Genomic DNA, 24376 nt, shown 5'->3' with positions numbered 1-24376 from the left:
CTCGTGCGTGCGTTATTCGAAATTTCTGTATAATATGTTGTCGGCAAAAGCATTCGGTGGTGGTCCGTCGTCGGCACGGACCCAGAGCAGCGCCTGTGTTCTATGGCTGATCATCTGCAAGACGGCCAAGTTCCAGCTGGCCAACACCCTGACCAGCGTGATCATCATAGCTGGTCCCATCCTTGTATTCTTCATCTACTCGGCCACGGCTGTCCTCCAAACGTCGCCCGAGGATCCGCCCAGAGATCCGACGGTCAATTTAACAGCCGATGTACCGTATGTATTATATGTTTCTGCCTGGGGCGAACAGCCCTGGATTGCCATACTAATCCAGGCCTTCTCCGTGACCCAAAAACGAAACAGAAGCATTTACTATTCGCCCAAGAATCGTATTGTCGACGAAATCATCGAGGATGTGGCCCGCGAGGTAAAGGCCATGGAAACCAAAGGCTTCACCTCAGCGGACAAATTGGAGAGCGCCCTCATTGAGCAGTCTGCCTTCGTGGGCATTGAGTTCGAAGACTCGTTTCACCAGATTACCTCAATGCCGGACAAGGTGTCGGTGGCCGTGCGCTACCCATCGCAACTACGCGCCACACCGAAGCTGCGCTGGGATGGAAGGATATACTACAAGAACATGTATCTGGGCACCGATTACTATCTGGCCGAGAGTTTCCTGATGGTTCAGGTCAAGCTGAGCGAGGCCTTGATTAGGGCAAAGAGAGAGAACGCAGTCCTGCCGGAAGTGCAACTGAAATACTTTCCCGAGGCCAAACGCATGGAGGGCACATTTAAAGAGTCGCGGGTGGCTCTGTGCGGGTTCCTCTTTTTGCCCTTTGCCATATCATCGGCATATCTGGCACAGGTGCATATATATATGTGGTACAGTGGCTGCAGAGTCTTTATTTTATGTTTTAGGTAATCATTGAGGACAAGCAGATGTGGGCCATGATGCGGGTGCGAGGATGGGTGCACTGGCTCTCTTGGTTCATTGTGGCCTTTCTCCTCTTCTTGGTGTCAACCATATTTCTGGTGGGCCTGCTGAAGTGGCGCTTCTATCGGATGAGCAACGTGTTCTTGGTCCTGGTCTTCTTCTGCGTTTACATTATGGAGCTGCTGTCCTCGGCCCTCATGATCGCCGCCATATTCTCGGACAGCATCGGTGTTCAGTTGACCATCCTGTTTCTCCACATGATTAGCTGGCTGCCCTGGCGGCTCATGGTCTTGGGTTACCAAGCCACCTCCAACCGTACCTATCTCGCGTGCCTGTTCCTAAACAGCGCGCTGGCCTTGGGCCTAGAGAAGTTCATTGAGCACGAGAACCTCTTCATGGGCATGCAGTGGAATATGGTATTCAAGAGGACCGATCCCAACAACACCATAAGTTTGGGCATCATAATGATTACCATGATGCTGGGCACGGTCCTGCGCATACTCATGCTTTGGTATGTGGAGGAACTGAAGGGTGCAAAGTCCAAAAAGTGGTACTTTCCATTTCAATCCTTGTTCTGCTCGCGGAAGGCTCGAAATAGGGTCAATGATGTGGAGCAGCAGGAATTTCAGGAGAACCAGGATCATGAGCCATTGTCTAACAGGAACCGTAACATCATGGTCCAGACCACCAATCTGGAGAAAACCTACAATGGCCACAAGGTTATCCGTAATATTAGCTTGAACTTCTATCAGGATGAAATCACCGTGTTTCTGGGTCACAATGATTCCGGAAAGACTACAACTTTTCGGATGCTGGCCGGGATTGAACAGCCCGACGCAGGTGACATTACCATCAATGGGTACGACCTGGCCACCCAGGAGCGCAAGGCGCTTCGATCGCTTAGTTTGTGTCCGCAGATGAACATGTTCTTCGACAAGCTGAAGGTCAGGTGGCACATCAAGTTCTATTGCCGGCTGCAGGGAATGAATCAGAAGGAGGCTTCTGCCGAGGCGGATAAATATCTGGAGATCGCTCACATGGAGGAGTTTGCCAGCAAGACGGTCAACGTTTTGTCCAACGGATTCAAGCGAATGTTGGCGCTATGCTGCACCCTGTGCGGCAACTCGATGGTTGTTCTCTTGGATGAGCCCGGCACCGGTATGGATCCGCTGATGCGTCGCGGAATGTGGGACCTGCTGCGAAAGGAACGAAAGGGACGCTGCATCATAATGTCCACCCACAACATGCTGGAGGCCGAGGTGGTGGCGGATCGAATCGTGATCATGTGCGGTGGCGAGGTGAACGGCTACGGTACCACCAGCTTTCTCACCCAGATCGCGGACTCGGGTGCTGCGTACATTCTGATCTGTACCAAAAAGGACACCTGCTTGGTGGCGGAGGTGACGCATTTTCTGCAAATCCGCTTTCCGGACATCGAGCTGGTTCAGGAGTACGGCATTTATGTGACCTACAGACTACCAGCCAAGGATGTGCGGCAATATTCGCAGTTGTTCCTCGAGTTGGAGGAGGCTATAGATAATCTAATGCTCAAGGAGTTTAGTGTGAGAGCCCCCACGCTGGGTGACCTCTTCCTGCGGATTGGTGTGGAGTTGAAGAGCACGCGGGACACTGTTGTCGAAATGGAAGGAGAAACGCGAGCCTTGCCCATGTGGTCGCTGATCGGTGAGTAGTTTTTGGGTTTTCCGAGTATCCTTAAGTCGTACCGTGGGCTCCCATAGATCTCCTGCCCAGCTTTGAGGTGCGGGAGGACAATGACCGCGTTAAATGCTGCAATCAGTGGCTGGCCATCATGGAACGTAAAATTATCTTTATGTGCCGACACCGGTGTCTCTTTCTCCTCATCATCCTGATGCCCATCTTCATCGCCTCGCTGCATATCATATTTGAGCTCTTCCAATTGTGGATAGACAAAACTACTCGAGAGATTAAAATCACCGACATATCCCATTCCACTGCGACCTTGGTGCTTGAGTCAAAGGAAGACGATGCCATATCAGAGTTTTATACGCGGAATGCTATGCTGCACGGCGTCAGTACTCAGAGCACAGAGGGCGTTCCCTTTGGTGACTATATCCTGGAACGCATAAAGAAGGATGAGATGAATTACTATCGAACAATTGCGGCAGGCGCTACAATCGATCAAGTTAACAGGTCCATTGTCGCCTGGGCGAATCAGAAGTTGGAGCACGGCTCCGCCCTGGCCTTGGGCCTGGTGTACGAGTCCCTGGCTTTGGCATTGGCACAGCTGAAAATCGAAATTGTGAACAAACCGCGCGAGAATACTATAAAAGAGGCAGTGCGGGCACTAAGCCTGACCACCTACATGGACTTCTCATTCACTGCGATGCTTTACCTCGTCGTCGTCACGGCCATATTCGCTGTGACGCTGGTGACGGAGCGACAGACGAGCCTGCAGCACCAACAGATAGCCAGCGGCATGAACCGGATCACCTACTGGTTGTCGCACCTGTTCTGGGACTACTGCCTATATATCACCATGATCCCCACGCTAATCATAATCGCAGCAATTGCTCAGGGCTCAATTGGTCCCATAACGGTCTTACTGCTCATCTTTGGCTTTTCGGTCATTTCGTTCACCTACATGTTTTGCCTTATCTCCAATGATTTGGGGAAGATGTTCAGCATAATGATGTACGTGAACATGATAGGTAAGATAATCCAGCGAGCGGACTTTAGCATTGCAAACATTCTCTTCATATGAATTATTTACAGGCGTCTTGTCCTTCTTTATTCATCCCCTACGATATCAAGACCGCTACAAAATCTTTGAAGACATACTCAGGGTTCACCCGCACTATGCGTTATTTAACGGCGTTCAAGATACCGTCTACAAAGAAGGCACTCTGACTGTCTACCATAGTTTGAAAATGACAGGATTCTCATTGAAGGAACAGAAAAGAGATAATTACAATATGGTGGAGATTAAGTACATGGTTATAAGCGGAATGGTGTATCTTATGATGGTCCTTATGTCGTGGATTCCACGTCGGCTCAATTACCTTTTCAAGTTGAGTTCCTATCAAACAAAAAAATTTGTAATCCCATTAACTTTATATCGTTATGCAGGTCGATTAAGAACGAAAAAATACAACCAGCCCTCGACGAAGAGGATGCAGAAGTGAACCTAATGCGACAGAGGTTGGAGATAATCACCACGAAGAACTACAAGAGCTATCCCCTTATCATGAAGAATGTGTCCAAACGCTATGGGGATGTTGTAGCAGTTCGCGCTCTAACGCTCAACATAAACCCGTAAGTAAAAAATTGACCATATATACTTTTTTGTATAGTACTCCATTCCACTTTGTTTCAGGTACGAGTGTGTCTGCTTGTTGGGTCGGAATGGTGCTGGAAAGTCCAGTACCTTCTACATGGTCATGGGCAAGAGATCACTTACCGCGGGCACTCTTCATATTAAGGGCTTCAGCATCAAGAAACGTTCCAAGCAGGGCCTAAAGCACGTGGGCTTCTGCCCGCACGAGGAAATGCTGACACCGTACATGACTGGCTGGGAAACTCTGCGTTTCTTTTGCCTGATCAACGGCATTCGGCAGAGTCACATCCCAATGGTGGTCAGGGCATTGGTCGAAAGCTTCAGTCTAGGCACGAACATGGACAAGCCGATCAGAACATATAGCAATGGCACCAAGCGGAAGCTGATGATAGCTGTGGCCGCTCTGGCGCCGACGCTGCTTTGCCTAGATGAGCCCACCGCCGGAGTGGACATGTATGCCAAGTACGAAATCTGGGACATTTTGGACAGCATGCGGCAAGGGGGTCGTGCCATTTTGCTAACCACGCACAGCATGGAGGAGTGCGAGATACTGGGCTCCACTTTGGGAATCCTGGACCGTGGAACGCTTCTCTGCTACGGAAACTTGGCCCGCCTTAGGTCCCGCTTCGACAAGGGGATCTTTGTTAGAATTAAGGTGGGCACTAGGACGGAACTCAATATATTGAGGGAGGAGGGTCTTCGATTTGCCAATAGGTACAACAACTCTCGAACAACTCTTGGCTCCCTGAAGTTATCTATTCATACAGTCTCTATGCATGATTATGAAATGCACACGGATCACTCGACGAGCTCTGAAGCGGACATTCGTGATGATTACGAGGGTCTGTTGAAGGTCGTGGAGGAGTGGTTCTTGGAGGACCATCCATACAGTGTCGTAACGTACGTAGATGAATGAACTTTAACTTTGATTTCTACTTTTCAAAGATGATAATTCTTATATGCATATCTCTCAATATAGTCAAAATTATTGAAATATTTGATACATATATTCAAATATTATAGTTCTCCTTTTGCTCCTTAACTCCTAACTTTGCCTGCAATGTACAAACAAAGCAGGAGCAACAAAGTTTTCACTAAGAGAAAGATAGAGTGAGATATTTTAAAATTAAAACAAAAATGAATTAATAGTTCAAAAAACCTTCACGGCTCTCCTTTTGTAATTTATATGTATTATTTTTCATTTCCACAGTGAAAAGTTCTCCTTTCGAGGAATGATTACCTTTGTCATACCCAAGGAAAATATACGATGGTCGAAAATTTTTGGCTATATGGAAGGAGTCAAAAATCAGCTGCAGATAATGCACTATTCAATCAGCCATACAACGCTCGAGGACGTGTTCTCGGACTTCGTGAGGGAGCACAATAAATAGGGCATAAATGAATCACAGTGCCAGAGAGCCCTCTCTTATCGTTCAACTATATATAGTTACTAACTAGATGGATTTGGATGGCTATCTATGAAAGCTTCTGCCGTGAAATGCTAACGAATTGATTAATTTATCGCTTGGCGTTGCGGAATTGCCAGAGAAATGAGAGTAAATAAACCAAGCCGACTAATGCCGACTCATCATGATCAACAACAACAACCGGTATTGAGAGATTTGGACATTTTTGGACCCTAATTAATACATATGTATTTTGTATTGTATGTTTACAAAATTTTGTAAGTGGAGAGGAGAACAGACTTGTAATGCTATATATAAATATTAAAGCATATTAGAAAGGGCAACCCAAAGTCGCCTAAACTCGATTCAACTATGTTTTCTTTGGGCTCTTCTTTCGCCAGAACGTTAGCCGAAATAAATGTGTGTCATCCGAGTCCATTGGTACTTTGAACCCCTCCACGATCAGAGAAAACTTTCCACAGAAATGTGTGTGTAGACAAGTTTCATTAACGATGATGGCCTGATGTTACTACATATTTCAATTGGCGTTTGTTTACAGCCAAATCGATTCCGAACAGTGACCTATAGCTTTTTCAATTTTAAGCAATTTGCCGTCTCCAATTAGACTTTGTGCCCGCATGGCGTAATAGTCAAGTGGGGGAAAGGTAAAACGCACAAGAGTTATGGCATTCGTTCCAAAATAGATTCCTCATCGAGGGAGAGGCTCGCACAACCTTGGCTGATAGCGTACGAATTTGCTTATCGGTGGACAGAGGAAGTTCTCGGCTCTAATCGTGATTTCTAGGTAGCCAAAGCACAGCTCTTATTTCAGCTTTACGCTTTCATGGAAATTGTATAATTAAAGCTTTGTACAACAGTTGTTTTATACAAACACATGTAAATTTTACTGCTTATAGTTATTATTGTTCAATAGTTGATTGCAACACACAGCACAACGTATATATATAGTAACATACAATATCTATAGTATATAGATGAATTCACAATGTAGCGCAGTGCAACTATTAATAGGAGTTCCCACTGTAGTTTATATTTAAAGCCTCCTCCTGACCTCGAGAACTGTGTATTATGTGAAATGAAAAATGCTAAAATATCATGTAACTTATTATAAAAATGTTTAATAAAATTAAAAATAAAAGTGTTGTGTTTATAAATCTAAGCTATTCAGTTACAGAATTCTATAATATGTGTTTGTGTGTCTGGCATTGTGGCTGTCAATGCTTCCTTTTCCTAAATAATTTATTGTCTGAGTGGGAAAACCCCAAATTCTCATCAAATACATGTATAACATTCAATTTGTCTATGCCTACGAGGTATGCTTAATGATTTTCTTGTGAACTTGTAATAATTATCGTTGCCTTTATAAATATGGAAGACTCTCTTTTGGTCGATTCTGACCAGCTTCGTTCACACAGGTATACAAAAAGGTCACATTGTTATGCACTTTTAGGTACGACATCCGTAACAAGCAGAACGCCTCCTGGAAATTCTTTGCTCTTCATAAATATATCTACTAATTCTAGATCTAAAATTTCAAGGAACTTCTAATTCTACTGCTGCGTAAGTTTGGTTAGCGCTTCATCCTGAGTTGTTGTTAGGTGGTTTTGCCTCTCCGCCTGCCGCCGCCAGCGACGCGACAGAATAGGTGCAAAGAGGTCGTAGTCCAGCTGCTTCTGATACTTGTCCAAGTAGATTTCCGAGTTCTCAGCCCATCCAAAGTGCGCCAGCGCAATGCTGCTCACATAGCCGACGAGCACAGCCACGATAAAGCCGATCACACAGCTCCACATATAGGAGAGGCGATACAGCCAGAAGTAGTGAGGTTCGATGACCACCGGGCTGCTGTTTGCACTCAGCTGGAGGGCTTGGGCAGCCAGAGCCGTGGCATTTTCACAGCCCGCCATGCTAAAGCTCAGGGGTATGGGACTGGGCTTGGGTCCACCGAAACCTATCCAGAAGGAGATGATTAGGGACACCAGGAAGCCCAGAAGAGCGCCCCGCTGGTTTGTGCGCGTCGTGCAAACACCCAGGCTGAAGAGGGCCAGCAGTGGGCCGCCCACAACTCCGAAGATGGTGAGCGAGGCCTGCAGGACGCCGCCCAGGGATCCAGCTCCAAAGGCCAATCCAATGCAGAGCAGGCCAAAAAAGAAGGCCATCACCTTGGTGGGCAGCGTCGACTGGGAGTCAACGAGCGTTCGCTTGAATATCGCCTTGTACATTGGCTTCAGATAATCCTCCAGCGTCACGGCCGAGAGAGAGGTGACTGCCGATGAAATCGTCGACAGACTGGCGGAGAAAATGCCGGACACAAACAGACCGCACAGGCCGGGGTATTGACCTGCAGGGAGAACCGGCACTTAGCATATGATAAACAAACCAGACCCCGCCACACTCACCCATCGTGTCCACAGCAAACAGCGGCATTAGCTGGTCGCGCGACTTGATGCGCCCCTCCAGCAGGGGATCACAGTCTCTATAATAGTAGAAAATAGCCAGGCCGCTGAAGATGGTGCTAAAGCTCAAGAGTCCCAGGATGGGCAGATTCCACCACAGAGCCGACTGGGCGCTCTTCAGATTGCGCACACTAAGCAGTCGCTGGATCTGGGTCTGGTTGACTCCGTACAGGGACAGATAGGTGACCATGCCGCCAATGATGAGCGACCACCAGGTGTGCCTCACTGTGGGATCCACCGAAAAGTCGTCGAACTCCACTCGTCCACGCTCTACGGCCACCTCCCAGATGGCGGCAAAACCTCCGGCCTTAATCGCCGACACTGCTATCACCGCGTATATGGCGGCGAACATGAGGAACGATTGAAACACATCCGTGATGAGGACCGCCTTCAAGCCGCCCAGGGTGGAGTAGAAAGTGCACACCAGTCCTATAACCAGAATGGCTGCCGTCCTTGGTATCCCAGTCACAGCCTCCAGCGCCAGAGCCGGGGCATATAGGGCAATGCCCATGTAGAGTATCATTTGGATGGTGAAGGCCAGCGAGGCGGACAGCCGCGTGGCCTGGCCAAAGCGCCGCTCCAGGTACTCGTAAACACTGGTGGTTCGCATTCGATAGAACACCGGCAGGAAGATGTAGGCGGCGATGGGTGTGCTTATCCAATACGCAATGTTTATCACACAGAACATGGTGCCGAACTGGTACGACTCGTTGGAGACTCCCATCAGCGAGATGGCGGACATGAAGCTGGCCATCAGGCTGAAGGACACCGGAAAGGTGGTCATGCTCTGGTTGGCCATCAGGTACTCCTGCGTTGTCTTCTGCTTGCCGCCCGTGTAGCGGTAGTAGATGCCAATCAGCGCTGAGATCACCAGGATGCTAATCAGGACGGCCGCATCCCAGGCGTCGAACGTTCCCACGGGCATGATTCCGGCTTATCGCTGGTGGTCACCAGAGGTGAACTGCCTGAGCGCCCGCCTGAATTGATTTTTCCACGGCAGGAGCAGCAACAACTCACTGTGACTCGCCGCTTGCTCACGCGAATGAATGACCTTTCCTTTCACAGTCAACGCTTTCCAAAGTGCGGGCCAGTGGCCAGCTGAGAGCGGTAGCGACAGCGCGAAATCACAGCGAAGATAAAACACAAAACACAAACGTTCTCGCGAAAGCTTCGGCCGTTAAATAACTTTAATAGCGATAACAAACACAGCTGTTGCCTAGGGTTGTTACGCGATATTTTTATTTGATATTTTTTGATATTTTTCCTTTGGTCACTCTGAATTTCAAAGCAAAATGTTAAGGTCTGGCAGCACCGGTGTGATGTGGTGGCGGTTTTTTTGAATAGTCAACATTTAAAGTTTTCTTCAAAGAAGTAAACAAATGCATTTTAATACGAATTTTAATATGTATAAATTCGTGATAAAGTCTTGATTTTATAAAGAAAATAAATATGTAGTAAATAAATAATATATTAATATATTTTTTAAATATATTGTAGCAAACTATTATAATATATATATTATAAAATAAATTAAAATATAAAATAAATTAAAAATTTAAGAGGTATATTTAATTTGTAACAGATTTGTAATGAGTGTCGTTCAGTCTTTTTACATGTTCACTGTACCTAATTCAACCCCATGACGAGCACCGAAAAGCTGAAACAAAAACACATTTAATGAGCCTACTTCAACAATAATAGATTAAAACATAGTGTTCGGTGGCTCAAAGGTTAGGGCATCCGCACAAGGCTTCTGGGTGCGGGTATCTCTAAGCTCTCTTACTCGATTTTTTTCAATGGATTTTGTAATACATCACATAAATGTACTACATACTATGGTAAATGCCCCTTTAAGAAATGTTGGGGGCTACGCCCCTGCATTTGCTTGGCTTCCCGCAGCTACATTAAACAACCACAGATAGCATTTACTTGCCCATCCGACATAATCTTTGGGTTAGAAATTTCACCAGCCAGTTGGCTGGCTTCAATCTCACTTCATTTCGCTGGCGGCACTCTGAAAGAACGGACATGAGCCAAGGAGCCATCTTAACGGACGTTAACGGTCGCCAGGAGGCTGGAGATGAGCGAAGGAGGCGCAGGGTGGCTGTTGTAGGAGCAGGATTGGTAAGTCTTAGTTTCAATATTTGTATTTCTAAAAACATCTCAACTACAATACCCATTCTTGGTTTATTGTTAATTGTTCTTTTTGAGACTGCATAAATATGTGCTCTTATCTAGATGCTCTTTATCTTTAGGATTCCCTAATCCCCCTACTTCTCTGATAAAACTCTCTTATCGAGCTAAGAATTTCACTTTCTTCTCCTTTTATCTCTTTTTTTTCGGGTAGGTGGGCTCTTTGGCGGCCTTAAACTTTGCCCGCATGGGTAACCACGTGGATTTGTATGAGTACCGCGAGGATATCCGACATGCATTGGTGGTCCAGGGCAGGAGCATCAACCTGGCACTGTCCCAGCGAGGTCGCCGGGCTCTGGCAGCCGTGGGTCTGGAAGAGAAGGTCCTAGCCACCGCCATACCCATGAGAGGCCGCATGCTGCATAATATCAAGGGCATGACCAGCGTGGTCCTATATGATCCTTGCAACAATCAGTGCCTGTACTCTGTGGGTCGCCGGCAGCTGAACGAGGTCCTTTTGGACGCCTGCGATAAGTTCCCAAATATCCAGTGTCACTTTGAGCACAAGCTAACGGCAGCCAATCTCCGAGAGGGTTCCATGGAGTTCCGGAATCCCAAGGAGGAGGTTATATCCGCCGGTGCAGATCTGATTGTGGGCTGTGATGGCGCCTTCAGTAGTGTGCGGCAGCAATTGGTCCGCTTGCCGGGTTTTAATTACTCCCAGGAGTACATCGAAACCGGTTATCTGGAGCTGTGTATTCCCTCCAAATTGGGTGACTTCCAGATGCCAGCCAATTATCTACACATTTGGCCACGTGATTCCTTTATGATGATTGCACTGCCCAATCAGGACAAGTCCTTCACGGTCACCCTTTCCATGCCCTTTGAGGTGTTTGCTAAAATTCAGAGCAAGGAGCAACTTTTGGAATTCTTTAGGACGAACTTCCGGGATGCCCTGCCACTCATTGGAGAGGAGCAGCTCATTAAGGACTTCTTTAAGACACGACCACAGCATTTGGTGTCCATCAAGTGCCGGCCCTATCACTATGCGGACAAGGCTCTGATCCTAGGAGATGCCGCTCATGCCATGGTTCCATACTATGGCCAGGGTATGAATGCTGGAATGGAGGATGTTACACTGCTCACCGGAATTTTGGACAAGCAGCTGCCTCTGGACAAGGCTCTGGCTCAGTTCACCGAGTCTCGCTGGCAGGATGCCTTTGCTATTTGTGATCTGGCGATGTACAACTATGTAGAGGTGGGTATTACTAAAAAAACAACAACATGAAATAAAATAAAGATTCATTTTTCTCCTTTCTTGCTGCAGATGCGTGACTTGACCAAACGCTGGTCCTTCCGGCTCCGAAAGTGGTTGGATACGTTGCTCTTCCGCATATTCCCCGGCTGGATACCGCTATACAACAGTGTGTCCTTCTCCAGTATGCCTTATAGCCAGTGCATTGCCAACAGGAAGTGGCAGGATCAGCTGCTAAAGCGTGTTTCTGGCGCCACTTTAATCGGCGTGATCCTGGCCGCAGGAGCTATATATGCAAAGCGTTTTATTTAAGGCGGAAATCAGGCAATTAATTTAAAAAGTTTGTTGTAATTTTCAAACAAATGTGAAGATTAAATATTTGCCCGCAAGAGTATGCTCTAAAAATCAGCAAAGATATTTTAGTTGAGAGTTTTGCGAGCTTTCAAACTACCAGTAAAGACAATGAACATCTTGATAAAATGTATAACTATTTTAATAATTTTGTAATAAAGCTACATATGCCATATATACTTATATTAATTTTATTTTTAATTAATTTAAAAAGCTGTAAAAATTTTGATCTATTAGATATTAGATCTATTATATACAGGATCTGTACTTACAGAATTTCTAAATACAGCAAAAGAGTTTGGTTTATTAAAAAATAAAATAAAGCAAACCAAGTTAGTTAGCTCTCTCAATATAACATTCAAATTTACAGTAAATCGTTTACTTAATCTTTAAAATAGTCATAGTTATAGAAATAAAACCAAACTTTCGTTGGCATTTAAAAATATTTCCCACAGCAGGAAAGCTTTCCTACGAGTTGAGGAGGTTTTTCTCTTGTGAATGGAAATGTTTTTGAATGGAAACATATAGTACTTTATGAATCATATGACGAATACATCAAAATGTAAATGTGTTGAATTTTAGCCGATTTTAATTTGCAATAAAATGCATTATTATTATTATTAGTTGCAAAATGAAGCGAGAGCAGTAAAGATAACACATTTAAGGCAGTTGGTGAAACCCGGGGCCAAGGAAACCCATTTGATAAACTTTTGTTTACTGTGGATTCACGCAGGTCTTATAAATAAAAGCAACACACACTTGCCCGATTTTGCTTGGCAAAATAATTGAAATTTCTTTTTGGCCGCGTGGCGGCTACTACGCATCGCATTTTGGTCTATGTCTATGTCTACGGGACCATCAACTGGTGGATGTGAATGTGGATATTTTTGGGTTTGTTTTGTCGCTTCGCTATTGGGGCGGCGACAGCCAAAAATACCGTCGTTGTACCGCCCCACACACAACGGTGTGATTTTTAGCCATTCGAACGTTTATTTCTAGCCGCAGTTTTGCAGCCTTGGTCACGTGATCGTGATCTCGCTGCATTCCCATCAACATCCGGCAGTTGCACTTGTCCTTTAAGGATCACCAGAGGAGATCCTCTTGAAGAGGAAAAGTTTAAAATGTATTTCTATATCGCTGTTAATACTGGCACCTTAGGATATTAAAATTGGCTAAAAGTTTGAAATTCAGTTGAATTTAAAACTGATGAAATAAGGTTAATTGTTTGATCAGAATATAAAACTCGATATATTCGGTATCATATGAAAAATCATAATATATCATCAATATATCAAATTTGATTTATTCGATCTCTTTGCATCATCTATTCCCCTGACTAATGCCTATATAATTCATATTCATAAATGGTCATAACACGTCGATCGCTGGTTTTTACCGAGGAGCTTTCTAGACAGAGAAGGCGTGAAAGCTTTCGATTAATTAGCATGCCATTTGGTTGCCACCCCAACCCTCTCACTTTCGCCCGCTCCCACCCACTCCCCACCTTTCCCTTGGTGAGTGGCAGAGAGAGAGAGAGCGCGCAAGGTCGGCGCTTTCTCAGTTGCCGGCCGGTATTTTATTACAACAACATTTACACCATTGGGATCGCAAAAAAGCTTGGTGTGCAGCTTTTTCCTATCCCTCTCTCATCATCTCTTTGAAGCGCAGATAAATCAGCCAAAAAACTAGGCTTAAAAGTGAAAACCTTAAGCTAAACAATGGCTTCAAGCCATTTCTTGACCTACTACCCAAAAGCGAAGAAGCACTCGAGCGAAGCTTTTGACCACCAGAAAGAGCTGGGGAAAGGGAAACGGAAAAGGAGGAGAGTAGAGAGACGCAGATAATGAGCGGCAGAGTGAGATTGAGAATGAGCGTGGAGCTTCGGTGCTTTGCTCATTTCCGACTTAATTGTTGTTGCTAATTCCGTTTCGCAAACTTTTCGTTTGGTACTCTCTAGAATCGTCGGCGCCGCTGCTCTGCTCCCACTAATTACAGTGTAACCTTTAGAAGGAGAACCGCAAAGCGATATCTTAAGTAGGTTTAAGTACAATGTACATACATAAAAGAATTAAAAAGTTAGTAACATCTTTCATGTGTGCATTAAATTTTGTATGACAATCGTTCAAAGGGTCACCTGGGCGAAGCTTCACTGTGGCGATTACGGCGGCCGTCGCTTGGCGCTCGTCTTCTGCTTGGCTCTTCGCGCTGTCGTTCCGCTGTGCCAACGCCGCCAGTTAGTTGCTCGTCACATGTTCGACACTCAAGTAGCCAAGAGCCCAGGGAATAGGAATATAGGAATAGCCGAGCGCCAACCGAAGACCGATCGAGTGTGGAGCAGCCACCGTTAGACAGTAAAAACATAGCATCTGTGACAGTGACAGTAACTCCTCCCAACTGAGAGCCAGGTGCGCAAGCAAGTGCAGCTATAATCAAATCAGAAATCAAGCAATCGCCTTGCCTCCAATCAGAAACCCATCGAGTACGATCGCCACATTTCTCGAAGCTTTTCGGCAAGCTTCCGCTAACAGAAACGCGTGGTCCGAAAAACGAAAAATAACGAAAATCAAACAAGGCAAGCGAAAAAGTGAAATTGAAATTCGAATTCAAAGTCAAAATCAAATCAAAAAAAAGTTGGGAGTTAAGTGAGCGCCAATATCGCGTGTGCATCTGTGTGAGTGATCGTTTCTCAGTGTGTGTATATGTGTGTCCGTGCAGTGCAACGGTATTCAAAACCCCACCAACCAAAAAAAATAAAGAAGCCGCAGGAAAAACGGTAAAAAGAACAACTCAGGCGTTAGTTGTCAGTAAAATTTGAAAATAGACTTACGGTTTGGTTTCTACGTTACCGTAGCAATCCTAAACCAGAATCGAAACCGAGTACCGGATACCGATCGCCATCCTGGCCAGCCGTACGCTTTTCGTGTGAGGCGCCAGCGGTTCCAAGGAACGGTGAATTCCACCCACACCCTGCTGCCCGTCGTCGATAGCATACCGATACCGATACCATAACCGATGTCGACTGCCCAGTGCTCTTTATAACTCTTTGTTTTGCCTGCTCTCTGATCAGAAAAGCCCCACCACAGAGAGATTGCATTCGATACGATAGGATTCGGTTCGGTTCTAGTATATCCCAATAGAACAGTAGCAAGTACGTGTGCTCTGCACTGAGAGAAACAGAAGAGACGCTTACTGCTTGGAGTTTTTGGGGGCACGAGCTGTCCGAATTGTTCAGGTAAATATATAAACGCGCACAATCGCCGGTATTGATCTCGCTCAATTAGTGGGGCTACGTGACTGCACCACAGTTGTGTGCCGGGTGTTCGGTGTTCTGTATTTCTGAGATCGCATCGTGTCGCATGGTTTTGTATTCTGCCTCCTAAATGAAAAGCAAACCAGAAATGCGGATAACGATCTAGACACACACACACACCTCCCCCTTTCGACCGATCCCGCTGCCCACTTTCGCGGTTAGTCTTGGCATCTGGCATTTCCGGTTTCGCTATTTTTTGGCGGTGTACAAAGATACATATGTATGTATGTACATATGTATGTGAAAACACCTTCATATCAGATTTTATTCAACCCAAAAACCTTCTCATTATTTTGTTTCCTTACATTTTTTTTTATTGAACTTCTTTTGTAAAATAGGCTTTTAAATTATAAAAGCATTGTTTAGAAATCGAACTTTTTTTAACTAAATACATAAATGTCATTAAATATTTATGACATCAATAATACTTCATAAAAAATATGTATTATTTTTTTGTCCATAATGAAATAGATCGATTCTCAGAAAAGGAATAGTTAAAGTCCGTAACCTATTATGAACTTTGTTGAATTTATGTATTTTTTCAATATTTCTTTTTAAATTTCGATCATATAAGGATTATTAAATTTTAAAAATTTGATAAAGTTGATGGAGACATTCTCTAAATCATTCAGTTATACATACTTAGGAGGTTTTGTATTTTGTGTCCCAAAAAGTGCAATAATAAAGCAATTTAACGCACGCGGGAATACCCAAATAATTTTAGCTCAAAAGTGATGTGCTCGCTCGTTAGGCTAATAATTACCATCCATCATGTTTCGGTTCAAGATCGGTTACTGTTCGACAATTCTGGATAAGTAATTAACTCATTTAACGAGTGGCGGGGGGAATCTGTTTAAAATTTCTCCCATATTCCCCTCAGCAATTGAGTCACTGAGTTACGGGAAAGTAGATATCAGATCATTAACAGTATCGAAATTGTTTTATTTATTAAGGAACCTGTCGTTTGTGTTTGTTTGACATATGTGTTCTTACATACATATTGACATACATATGTACATTTGTACATCAAATGCAGTAAGTCGTGTGCGGCAATAAAATAGCTTTTATGGGCGAATTAGCAAAGACACTTTTACGAGACCTCAGCAAGTATATTGATCTTGTGATCAGCTTACTCTTCGCACAGACACACACGGCGACAGACAAACAGTAGCGGTGAAAAATAAAATAAAACATTCCCATACGAAACTTACATCATCGGGCTGGTGATAGAAAGAGAGAACGCGCCCGCCAAATGGCAAGCATTTACATACTAGCACAAACACATACATACTATACGTACATCCAAACACCCACACACAGGCATAGATATAAATGTTGTTTTTTTTTCGGCGTTCTTGTTTTTGTTTTCTCGGTTGGACGCAACAAATAAGTAATATAAATTGCGCGTTTGGAAATGGGGAATTTCATGTTGTGCTCCTTCAGGAAATCACAGCAGTTAATCAAAGAAAAAAGTGCAAACAAAAAGGTGATAAAAACTAAGCAATCGTTACTTAGAGAGAGAGAGGGAGTGCACATTCACACATACAGAGAAAGAGTGATACAATCGAATAGAATGTGCGTTCATAAAAGGCAAAAGAAATGTTTTAAATGATTTGCTGGCTTTATAAAAATAAATCAACAGTTTAGAACACATAAACAAAACCCTCCACGAGTGCCGAAAACAATTGAGCAAAGGCGAATACATAACCAATAACTAATTCGGTGTTCTTTTCCCATTTCTCTTTACATGTTCTTCTCGTCTACTTCGTCTTTCTCTTCCTGAACGATGCTGCTCTGCTCTTGCGGTAAATGTCATCAAAAAAAGGATAACAACAGCGAAGAGAATAGCAAGTTCACCAAAAAGACGCAATTAAAAAAGTGTTAGCAAGTGTATAAGAAAAAAAAATACAACGAGCCGAAACAACATTAATGAATTTCGTGATTAAAAACATTTGAAAAGGTACAACAAAAGCTCATTTAATATAAAAATAAGAAGAACGCAAACAGCAAGCGAAATATACAAAATATAAAATCGCGGCGCCAACAACAAAACGTGGCACAAACGAAATACAAAAAAAAGCTCCTCCAACGAAAACGAGAGCGAATGCGCGCGCGCGAGTGAGATAGAAAAAAGCAGAGCAAAGCAAACGAAAGCAACGCTGAGCAGCAGAGCGATTGAGTGAGAGACAACAACAAAACAAAACCGCAAGCAGAAGCCGAAAGCCAATTGCGCACGGAACGTAGAACGGAGAAAACTAACGGAACTCTAAGCAAAGCAGCAGGACGGATAACGGTTAACCAGGGTGAAGCAGCGCACAAAGAGACAATGGTAAACAAGGTGAGTGGCAAGAAGGCGGACAAGGACAAGGAGCGGCAGCAGCGAGAGACGGCAATGTTGCCGGCGGCGGGCAACAACAGCAGTAACAACACGAGCAACACCACAAACATTAGCAACACAATCAACGTCAGCAATCCTAGCAACATAAGCAGCAATGTCAGCAACAAAACCAATAATAAGACTAACAAAAAAGGCTCGAATGCCAAGACCAAGAATGCAGGCAAAGGACAACCACAACAGCAGCAGCAACAGCGCAGCAGCAAAAAAGCGAAGCCGCAGCGGCAACAGATCTTTCTACAATCTTTGCCACGCGACAGCAGCAACTACAGGAGCAACAGCAACAATAAAAATGTCAACAAAAGTGGCAGCAACACAAGCTGCAACAACAGTGGCATCACAACGGACACACCGGCCACCCCGGACCTCGCAGCGGCCAAGATTAATCCCGCCGAGCTGCTGACCGCGGCTCTGGCCGTGCCCTGTGCCAAATGCTCCAAGCCATCGATGATCTCCAGTTTGACCACCGCCGTGACCGCCACCTCATCCTCCACCTCCGCCTCCTCCTCTGTTTCTTCTTCATCGGTGTCCACCGTCTCGTCCAGTTCGGGATCTGAGACCGCCAGCAATTACAGCGATCTCAATTATCCGGAACCAACTGTCTACTCTGGCAAGCAGTATCGCAAGTCCAAGTCCTATATGGGCGTGTCCCAGTACAACGGCTCCGTCAATGCGTATCAGTCGGGATCGGGATCAAGTCGCGGGCCCAGCACCGGGGGCAACCACGTCGCCTACAGACGCTCCCACAGCGATCGGCGGAATTCGTTCGACCGCAGCTTTGCCGAAAGAAATCGCGACTTTGTGCCCATTGTGCCGCCATCGCGTCCGGTCTTGTCGTCGTCCAACATAGCCGGAGTCATGGCCAGTGCCACCAAGCTGACGATTATAGAGCGGTTCGGCAAAGGACGTGTCGCATATCCCATAATGCAGGTGAGTCTGATGCATTCTTTGACCTAATTAAGCCTAGGTTAATTTTTATCTAGAATCGACAGATTCTGATTTCTGATTTTCGTTCTAAATTTAAATTTATACAAGACCTTACAACGAGATTACAGCTTTGTAATGATAATTGGTTTGTAAAGTCAAATATCAATCATTCATCTTAATTATATGCTCCTTTTCGGCTTTTATTTTAATAACATTATTATTTTTTCTATTAAAATATATGTTTTCAAAATCAATAAATAGAAATGAAAAAATCTTTATAATGGAATGAAAGATCATTGAGGCCATTCCGTCTCCTCCGTAATCTAATATTGTGCAATATTATGCAATTGATTGAACCTTTTATACTTATAAAGGGCAAATATAGTATACCATTATATAATATGTATTTCCTTTTTTTATTCACGCTTTAAATGAAGTAAAAATGCCATGAAATCAACTCAAGATAAGGGCTCAAGTTGACTGTTTTCTTTCACAGTTTCAGAAAAATATTTATCTGGTTCCTAAATTGTTTGCTTTTTGATCTGAAGAAATTTACGTATTTTTGTGTTTTAGGGAATAAGATTGTTTCAAGACAAAGTATGTTACTTTGGAATTTCTAATTATGACTTAATCGTATTTAATATTAATTTTTAACAGTTTTTCCGAAACTTATATTTTTAATACTACAGTAACGAGCTGATCTTAAGTTAATATTTTGTACAAATTGATATTTAGGTTGGCATTTGATCTTTTTTCTGTTAAAAATTGTGAGCTTTCTCCGAGACTAATTGTAAATCAAATGTCAAGGCCTTGCATAAGCAGTTGTAATTTCATTGATGTAAATAGGGGGAAAAACCGTAAACGCAGTATTTATTTTATTCCGAATTGGGGAAGCTTTCGTAACTTTCCATTAGTTGGACTGTTGCCACAGTCGGAGAAGTTGGCGCTCTAATCAGCTTCAGCAGCTACCGAAGGAAGCAGCCATAATTAATGGCACACAAACAAGAACAGGTGATAAGAGCCAGAAAGGCGAGAAAGCGAGTGAGTGCTGCTTACTCATCTATATATTTTTGATAAGCTGATTTCATATCGGGAGTCGCAGAGTGGAGTGTAGAAACTTCTTGCAACTCTCAAAACGAAAATAAACACAAGAATTTTGTTCTTTGCACTGATTTGAAGGTTTTTTGTTTTCATATTTTTGTTCCTTTTTGCAATTTGTTATCTCTTCCATTTTGTATATGTATACATATGTGTATGTAGTCTTTTTGTTTGTTATTTACGGTTATGCACTTGGGGCGGTATATTACGTATACGCCCTGGCTGACAGCAAGCAATTTGTCGCCGATTTTGTGCAATCGAGAAACAAATGCGATGCTAATATACGGAAATACTGTCTGCTCGCCTTGAATCTCCGTCACTCTTAATAGCTGCTTATGTATATTCTGGCCTCAACAACAATACCTTCTGGTAACCAAATATCGCTGGCCCGACCAGAAGTTCGAATCTACTAAAGTATCTTATGCAAATTCCTCGCTGACGTCGGGGCTTGGTTTTGTCATTTTTGATTTGGTTTTTTATTGTGGAAAAATATCAACCGAAAGTGGTTTGATTAGCATGTGCTGCGGCACTTAGTTAGTTAGTTACCAAAACTAGTTCTAAACGAACCGAACAAAACTCTAAACCGAAATCAGGAAAAAACAAGGCAGATTGATGCGAAAAGTGAAACTTGTTTGGGTCTTGGAATACCATACATATGGTAGATATATGTATGTATTTCCTAAAAGCTGTGTTGCCTAGGGCTAATTTAGAAAGCACAACAGCCCCAAATAAAAATATAGACAAAGCCTGCCATTTACAAGATCTAAGCCAGACATACAGCTAGCCATCGAGTCTCTCAATTACCCGGCACTTCTTGGCCAAGTTTCCGCTGTCTTGGGCTGATGGCACAACTGTATCAACAATTTGCTTAGCCTTAGCATTGCCTTTGCTGGCCTTCAAAATAGTAAAAACAGAAACTAGACAAAAACATTGAAAATGTTCTGAAAAACAATCCCAACACACATTTTTTCAAATGAATCACTAGAATTAGATCTCTCTCTCCGCCCGCTCATTCGAGAGCTCTCGTTGATGATGATGACGATGATGTTTACTCTCTTCTGGGCCCAAAGACACACATTAATTCTCGCCGCCCCACGTGAATTCTGATGCTGACGCACAGTGGGCCAAGTTCTATAAAACGGGCCTGGTGAAATTGTTTTGGCCTGGAAACAAATCTCTCCACACGTGGCAAACACTTTGGCAACGGAAATGAGCAGCTTGATAAGATAGTGTCTCTGGTGGAACTTGTCATCGGCAAAGCTCTCTATTTGGCATATATGCATATCTCTACAAGAGGTAGAACCGCTGCGCTCCTTCACAGAAATAGTTAATAAATTGATATATTTAATTATAACTACATTTATAATCATTATCAAAAATAAACACCATGTTGAAGGGTTAAGAATTAAATTTAGTAGGAATTGAATTGAATTCAGTGGTTATAATTAAATTGCATTCTAAGGAATACATTTCCATTACTTTAAACTCCTAAATGTGTCTAGATTTCAAGATGAATATCAAAAAATTAGCTAAGTTAAGATGATAAAGCTATATACAATAGCAATTAAAACCAAGAGATATCGCATAAGATCAAGACAAGTTATCGCAGGAAGTTGAAAATTATATAAATACCGAAAGCTATCAAAGATTATATTATAAACGTTTTCTCTTAATGAATGTATTGCATTTTATATTATCGTAATACTGGAATATAAAAACGTATGTAAATCTATTTGTTCTTATATATTAATGAAACGTATATTAAGTCAGCTCATGCCACACACATGTGCTTCCGTGCGGGGGATTTCCAGAGCTGATTTGAATCTCGTCAAAGATTTTGCAAACATTCTCTAAGGCTTATCAGTCAGAACGAATGGGCAAACACACATCGGTTTATATATTTATATTGGAATACAGCAACTCTTCTGCTTACGTCAAGCCTCACTTGATTCTATATGTGCATTTGCGAATGTGCTATATATGGACAGGTGAAAATGTAAACAAAGAACCATTTGAGTTACGAACTTTCTATTGCCAGCGAAGGCAGCTGAGACAACTCCTTTCTCTTGCCCGGACAGGCAGCTTTTCCAGTTGATTTTGTATTATTATGATTATCATGAACAGATAGATATATCGCATATAATATATTAAAATATGCATCAGAATTTATATAGCGTGCAAAAAGCTTTTTTTTATTTTTTGTTCTCCTAATTGTTATATTTCTGTATTATTATTTGAGCCAGTAAATATTACGCTACCAAATTGCATATTGTTTTTCTAAAATTGCCACAGCTGTGTGTGGCCAACTTTTGCTTCAGTTGGCTTCCACCAATTCAACTGCGTAGTAAAAATCATTTATAAAAAAATAATATGATTTTGCTGGCTAAAAGCGTTGAAGAGCAACGGAAATAAAAAAAAATAAAAAAAAAGTTATTGGCCAAAAACTGCCATAGTGTGCGATTCTTTTGATTATGGAAATCAGTGGCAGAACAATTTAAAATCAAGAGAAAAAGAAATGGATTGTCAGGCGCGGAGTGGAACGACGGGTGTTCCTCCTATCACGTGTGCTTGAGATTCTACACGCTTATCGGGTCTGCCAGAAAGCGTGCAAAATATAATAAATTTAATGGCGTGAGCCACAAAGAAAAAGAGCCTCTTACCATGGCTAGAAAGTTTCATGACTATTCAAATTTAGGACTCATCACTCTGCCATATCACTCTATACTCCCCTCAGGCGATAATATATCTATACTTTTGTGGTCTCAAATGACTCTGCGCCTATGCCAAGATCATGAGTTGTTTGGGTCTTTTGAGCCCAGCCTAAAAATAGGCAATGCGAACTTGGTTTCACTTATAGATTTGTAAAGTAAAATTTATGTAGAATTTTACTCTCATATTTTGGTATATTTATTTATTTTATAAGAGTTAAAAATATGCATATTAATTACTAATTACTTATAAAGCAATTAACTAACATTAACTGAACTTTATATCCTCGAAATCTTTCAAATTAAAGATCTAATATTCCTTAGTTAACACGCTAACTTTGAATTCAAAAATTAATAACAATGCTTTATACAATTGAATTTAAAAGCTTAATTACTGAGCGAATATACACGGGTTAGGGGAATTAATGATCTGTGTTCAACCCCAGATTTAGATGATTCATATAGACATTAAGTTATTGAATCACCCTTAGCTAACATGATAAATATCAATACTTGACCTGGCTTTGATGTTAGGATGTGTTTACAGACTTTTCTTGGCTTAGGCTCAATCCTTAGGGATTGTTTGATTTATTATTTAAACTATAAAATTATTTTATAGAAAAAAGTTCTTTAGTATCGCTAAAAGGTAGATCCATTTCCACTTAATGTTCTTTGTGGCTGGATCCCCGCTAATTGGGGCAAACAATGGACCCAGCAATTAGGGGGAGACACCAGATAATGTCACCGGAATAATGCCTGGCGCCTGCCTTCGAAATCAGAGGCGACGACAGGCGACGAGGCAAAGTCTGTTGGGATGACGATGACCCCCCAACCTGACATCATACTCGCAGCATATCTATGAGGAATTTGGTGTGCAGCTATATTTAGATGTGTGCTGTATGTGGCATAATAATAATAACAAGTAATTAAATAAAAGTAAAGCAAAAACCATGAAAATGGTCAGTCGCCCGACCGATAAGAAAGTGAAGAAATGCAAAGGAACTTGAAATGTTTGCGGTTGCCACACACAAAGCGACTGCACATTCCCATATAAGTATTACTATATTTATTTATTTTGGCTTTTGAGGTGCTGCTGCTGCCTGTTGCTGTCGCGATAAGGAGCTGCCGAGAAATAAAAAGCAGAGAAAAAACAATGAGAGGGAATCGTAAAAAATAAAAAAAATACAAGTTCAATTTGATGTTGATAAGAAGGCGGACGACGGACAGGCGGTGGATTGTGTTTTTTTTATTGAGAGATTGAGAGGCATTCCAATCAAAGAAATTGTACTTGTATTTTTAAGGCACTTTTATAGATTGGAGATTGCATTGATTCCTGATACCGGAGACCGACCACTTGAATTGTCGTAAACGCAAATTCGAATACTTTGTTTGTAACTACTGATAACCATGGCTCAAACGTAGACATCACCTGTCAGAGCTTCTCAATGAATCCGATCCTCCTAGAATACGCAGTATAGTGAGTGCACTTGATTTGACCGAAAGTTGGTTGAACTCGTCGCTGTGTTGTTGGATAACCAATCCGTTATAAACTCATTGAATTTCATAACAATCTGTTTATAGATATAATTGGGTTGAACGATGTGATAAACACAATTGCTGCTGGTGCTGCTTACTGCTGGTTATTTTGTGCTTAGCCGAAATTACTGTTATTTTTCTATGCCCTTTAGGGGGGGTATAAGTATTTTGAGATGGAGTTTGTGAGGTAGGGAATTTATTAGGTTATTTTATAGATTTAATTATGTCATTTAATTAAAATTAAAAGAATTTAAGAATTTAGTTCAGTCAATTAATAAAAGTTATATGATACCCTTACAGGGTATTCTAATTTAATTCTAATTCTAAATTTTCTAATGAAAAATTATCTCAGTAAGGGTATTCCCAGTTCCACCTTTTCCATAGTTTCTTCCATTTTTTTCATTTTTAATCTCCAAGATGTAATGGCTTTAGTTTTTGGGGGTTCCCTTAAGGTCTTTGATGTTAATCGGCAGCCATCTACTTGTTGGCCTGTTAGTTTGTTGGACAAACAGACGCCAGTTATACATATATAC

The 24376-nt window shown here is 42.6% G+C and overlaps 4 protein-coding genes across 4 annotated transcripts in view; 3 read left to right on the top strand and 1 right to left on the bottom strand.

The window, feature by feature from the left end:
• Positions 1 to 34: 34 nt before the first annotated feature.
• Positions 35 to 6021, top strand: LOC108084117 (phospholipid-transporting ATPase ABCA3). Its single transcript, XM_017180157.2, has 8 exons — positions 35 to 276; positions 364 to 865; positions 919 to 2617; positions 2674 to 3624; positions 3689 to 3983; positions 4043 to 4228; positions 4290 to 5150; positions 5461 to 6021. Exons 1-8 carry the CDS (start codon positions 35 to 37, stop codon positions 5639 to 5641), a joined length of 4917 nt encoding a protein of 1638 aa, XP_017035646.1. The 3' UTR covers positions 5642 to 6021.
• Positions 6022 to 6534: 513 nt separating this feature from the next.
• LOC108084127 (putative sodium-dependent multivitamin transporter) lies at positions 6535 to 9321 on the bottom strand. Its single transcript, XM_017180169.2, has 2 exons — positions 8074 to 9321; positions 6535 to 8015 (listed from the first exon to the last, which is right to left on the bottom strand). The coding sequence occupies exons 1-2, from the start codon at positions 9053 to 9055 to the stop codon at positions 7228 to 7230; spliced, it is 1770 nt and encodes a 589-aa protein (XP_017035658.1). The 5' UTR covers positions 9056 to 9321; the 3' UTR covers positions 6535 to 7227.
• An 809-nt stretch (positions 9322 to 10130) lies between these two features.
• On the top strand, positions 10131 to 11838 carry cn (Kynurenine 3-monooxygenase cn). The gene is made up of 3 exons (XM_017180023.3): positions 10131 to 10254; positions 10478 to 11521; positions 11591 to 11838. Exons 1-3 carry the CDS (start codon positions 10159 to 10161, stop codon positions 11828 to 11830), a joined length of 1380 nt encoding a protein of 459 aa, XP_017035512.1. The 5' UTR covers positions 10131 to 10158; the 3' UTR covers positions 11831 to 11838.
• A 2287-nt stretch (positions 11839 to 14125) lies between these two features.
• LOC108084078 (uncharacterized) overlaps positions 14126 to 24376 on the top strand; it is a 50311-nt gene continuing 40060 nt past the window's right edge. Inside the window, 2 exon segments of the mRNA XM_070284166.1 lie at positions 14126 to 15101; positions 17005 to 18504. Coding sequence (XP_070140267.1) covers positions 17506 to 18504 — 999 coding nt within the window. The 5' untranslated portion in view covers positions 14126 to 15101; positions 17005 to 17505.

This window comes from Drosophila kikkawai, chromosome 2R (genome assembly GCF_030179895.1).
Source record: "Drosophila kikkawai strain 14028-0561.14 chromosome 2R, DkikHiC1v2, whole genome shotgun sequence".
Classification (NCBI taxonomy): domain Eukaryota; kingdom Metazoa; phylum Arthropoda; class Insecta; order Diptera; family Drosophilidae; genus Drosophila; species Drosophila kikkawai.
Note: the sequence above shows the minus strand (reverse complement) of the source record. Positions and strands in the feature narration are given on the sequence as shown.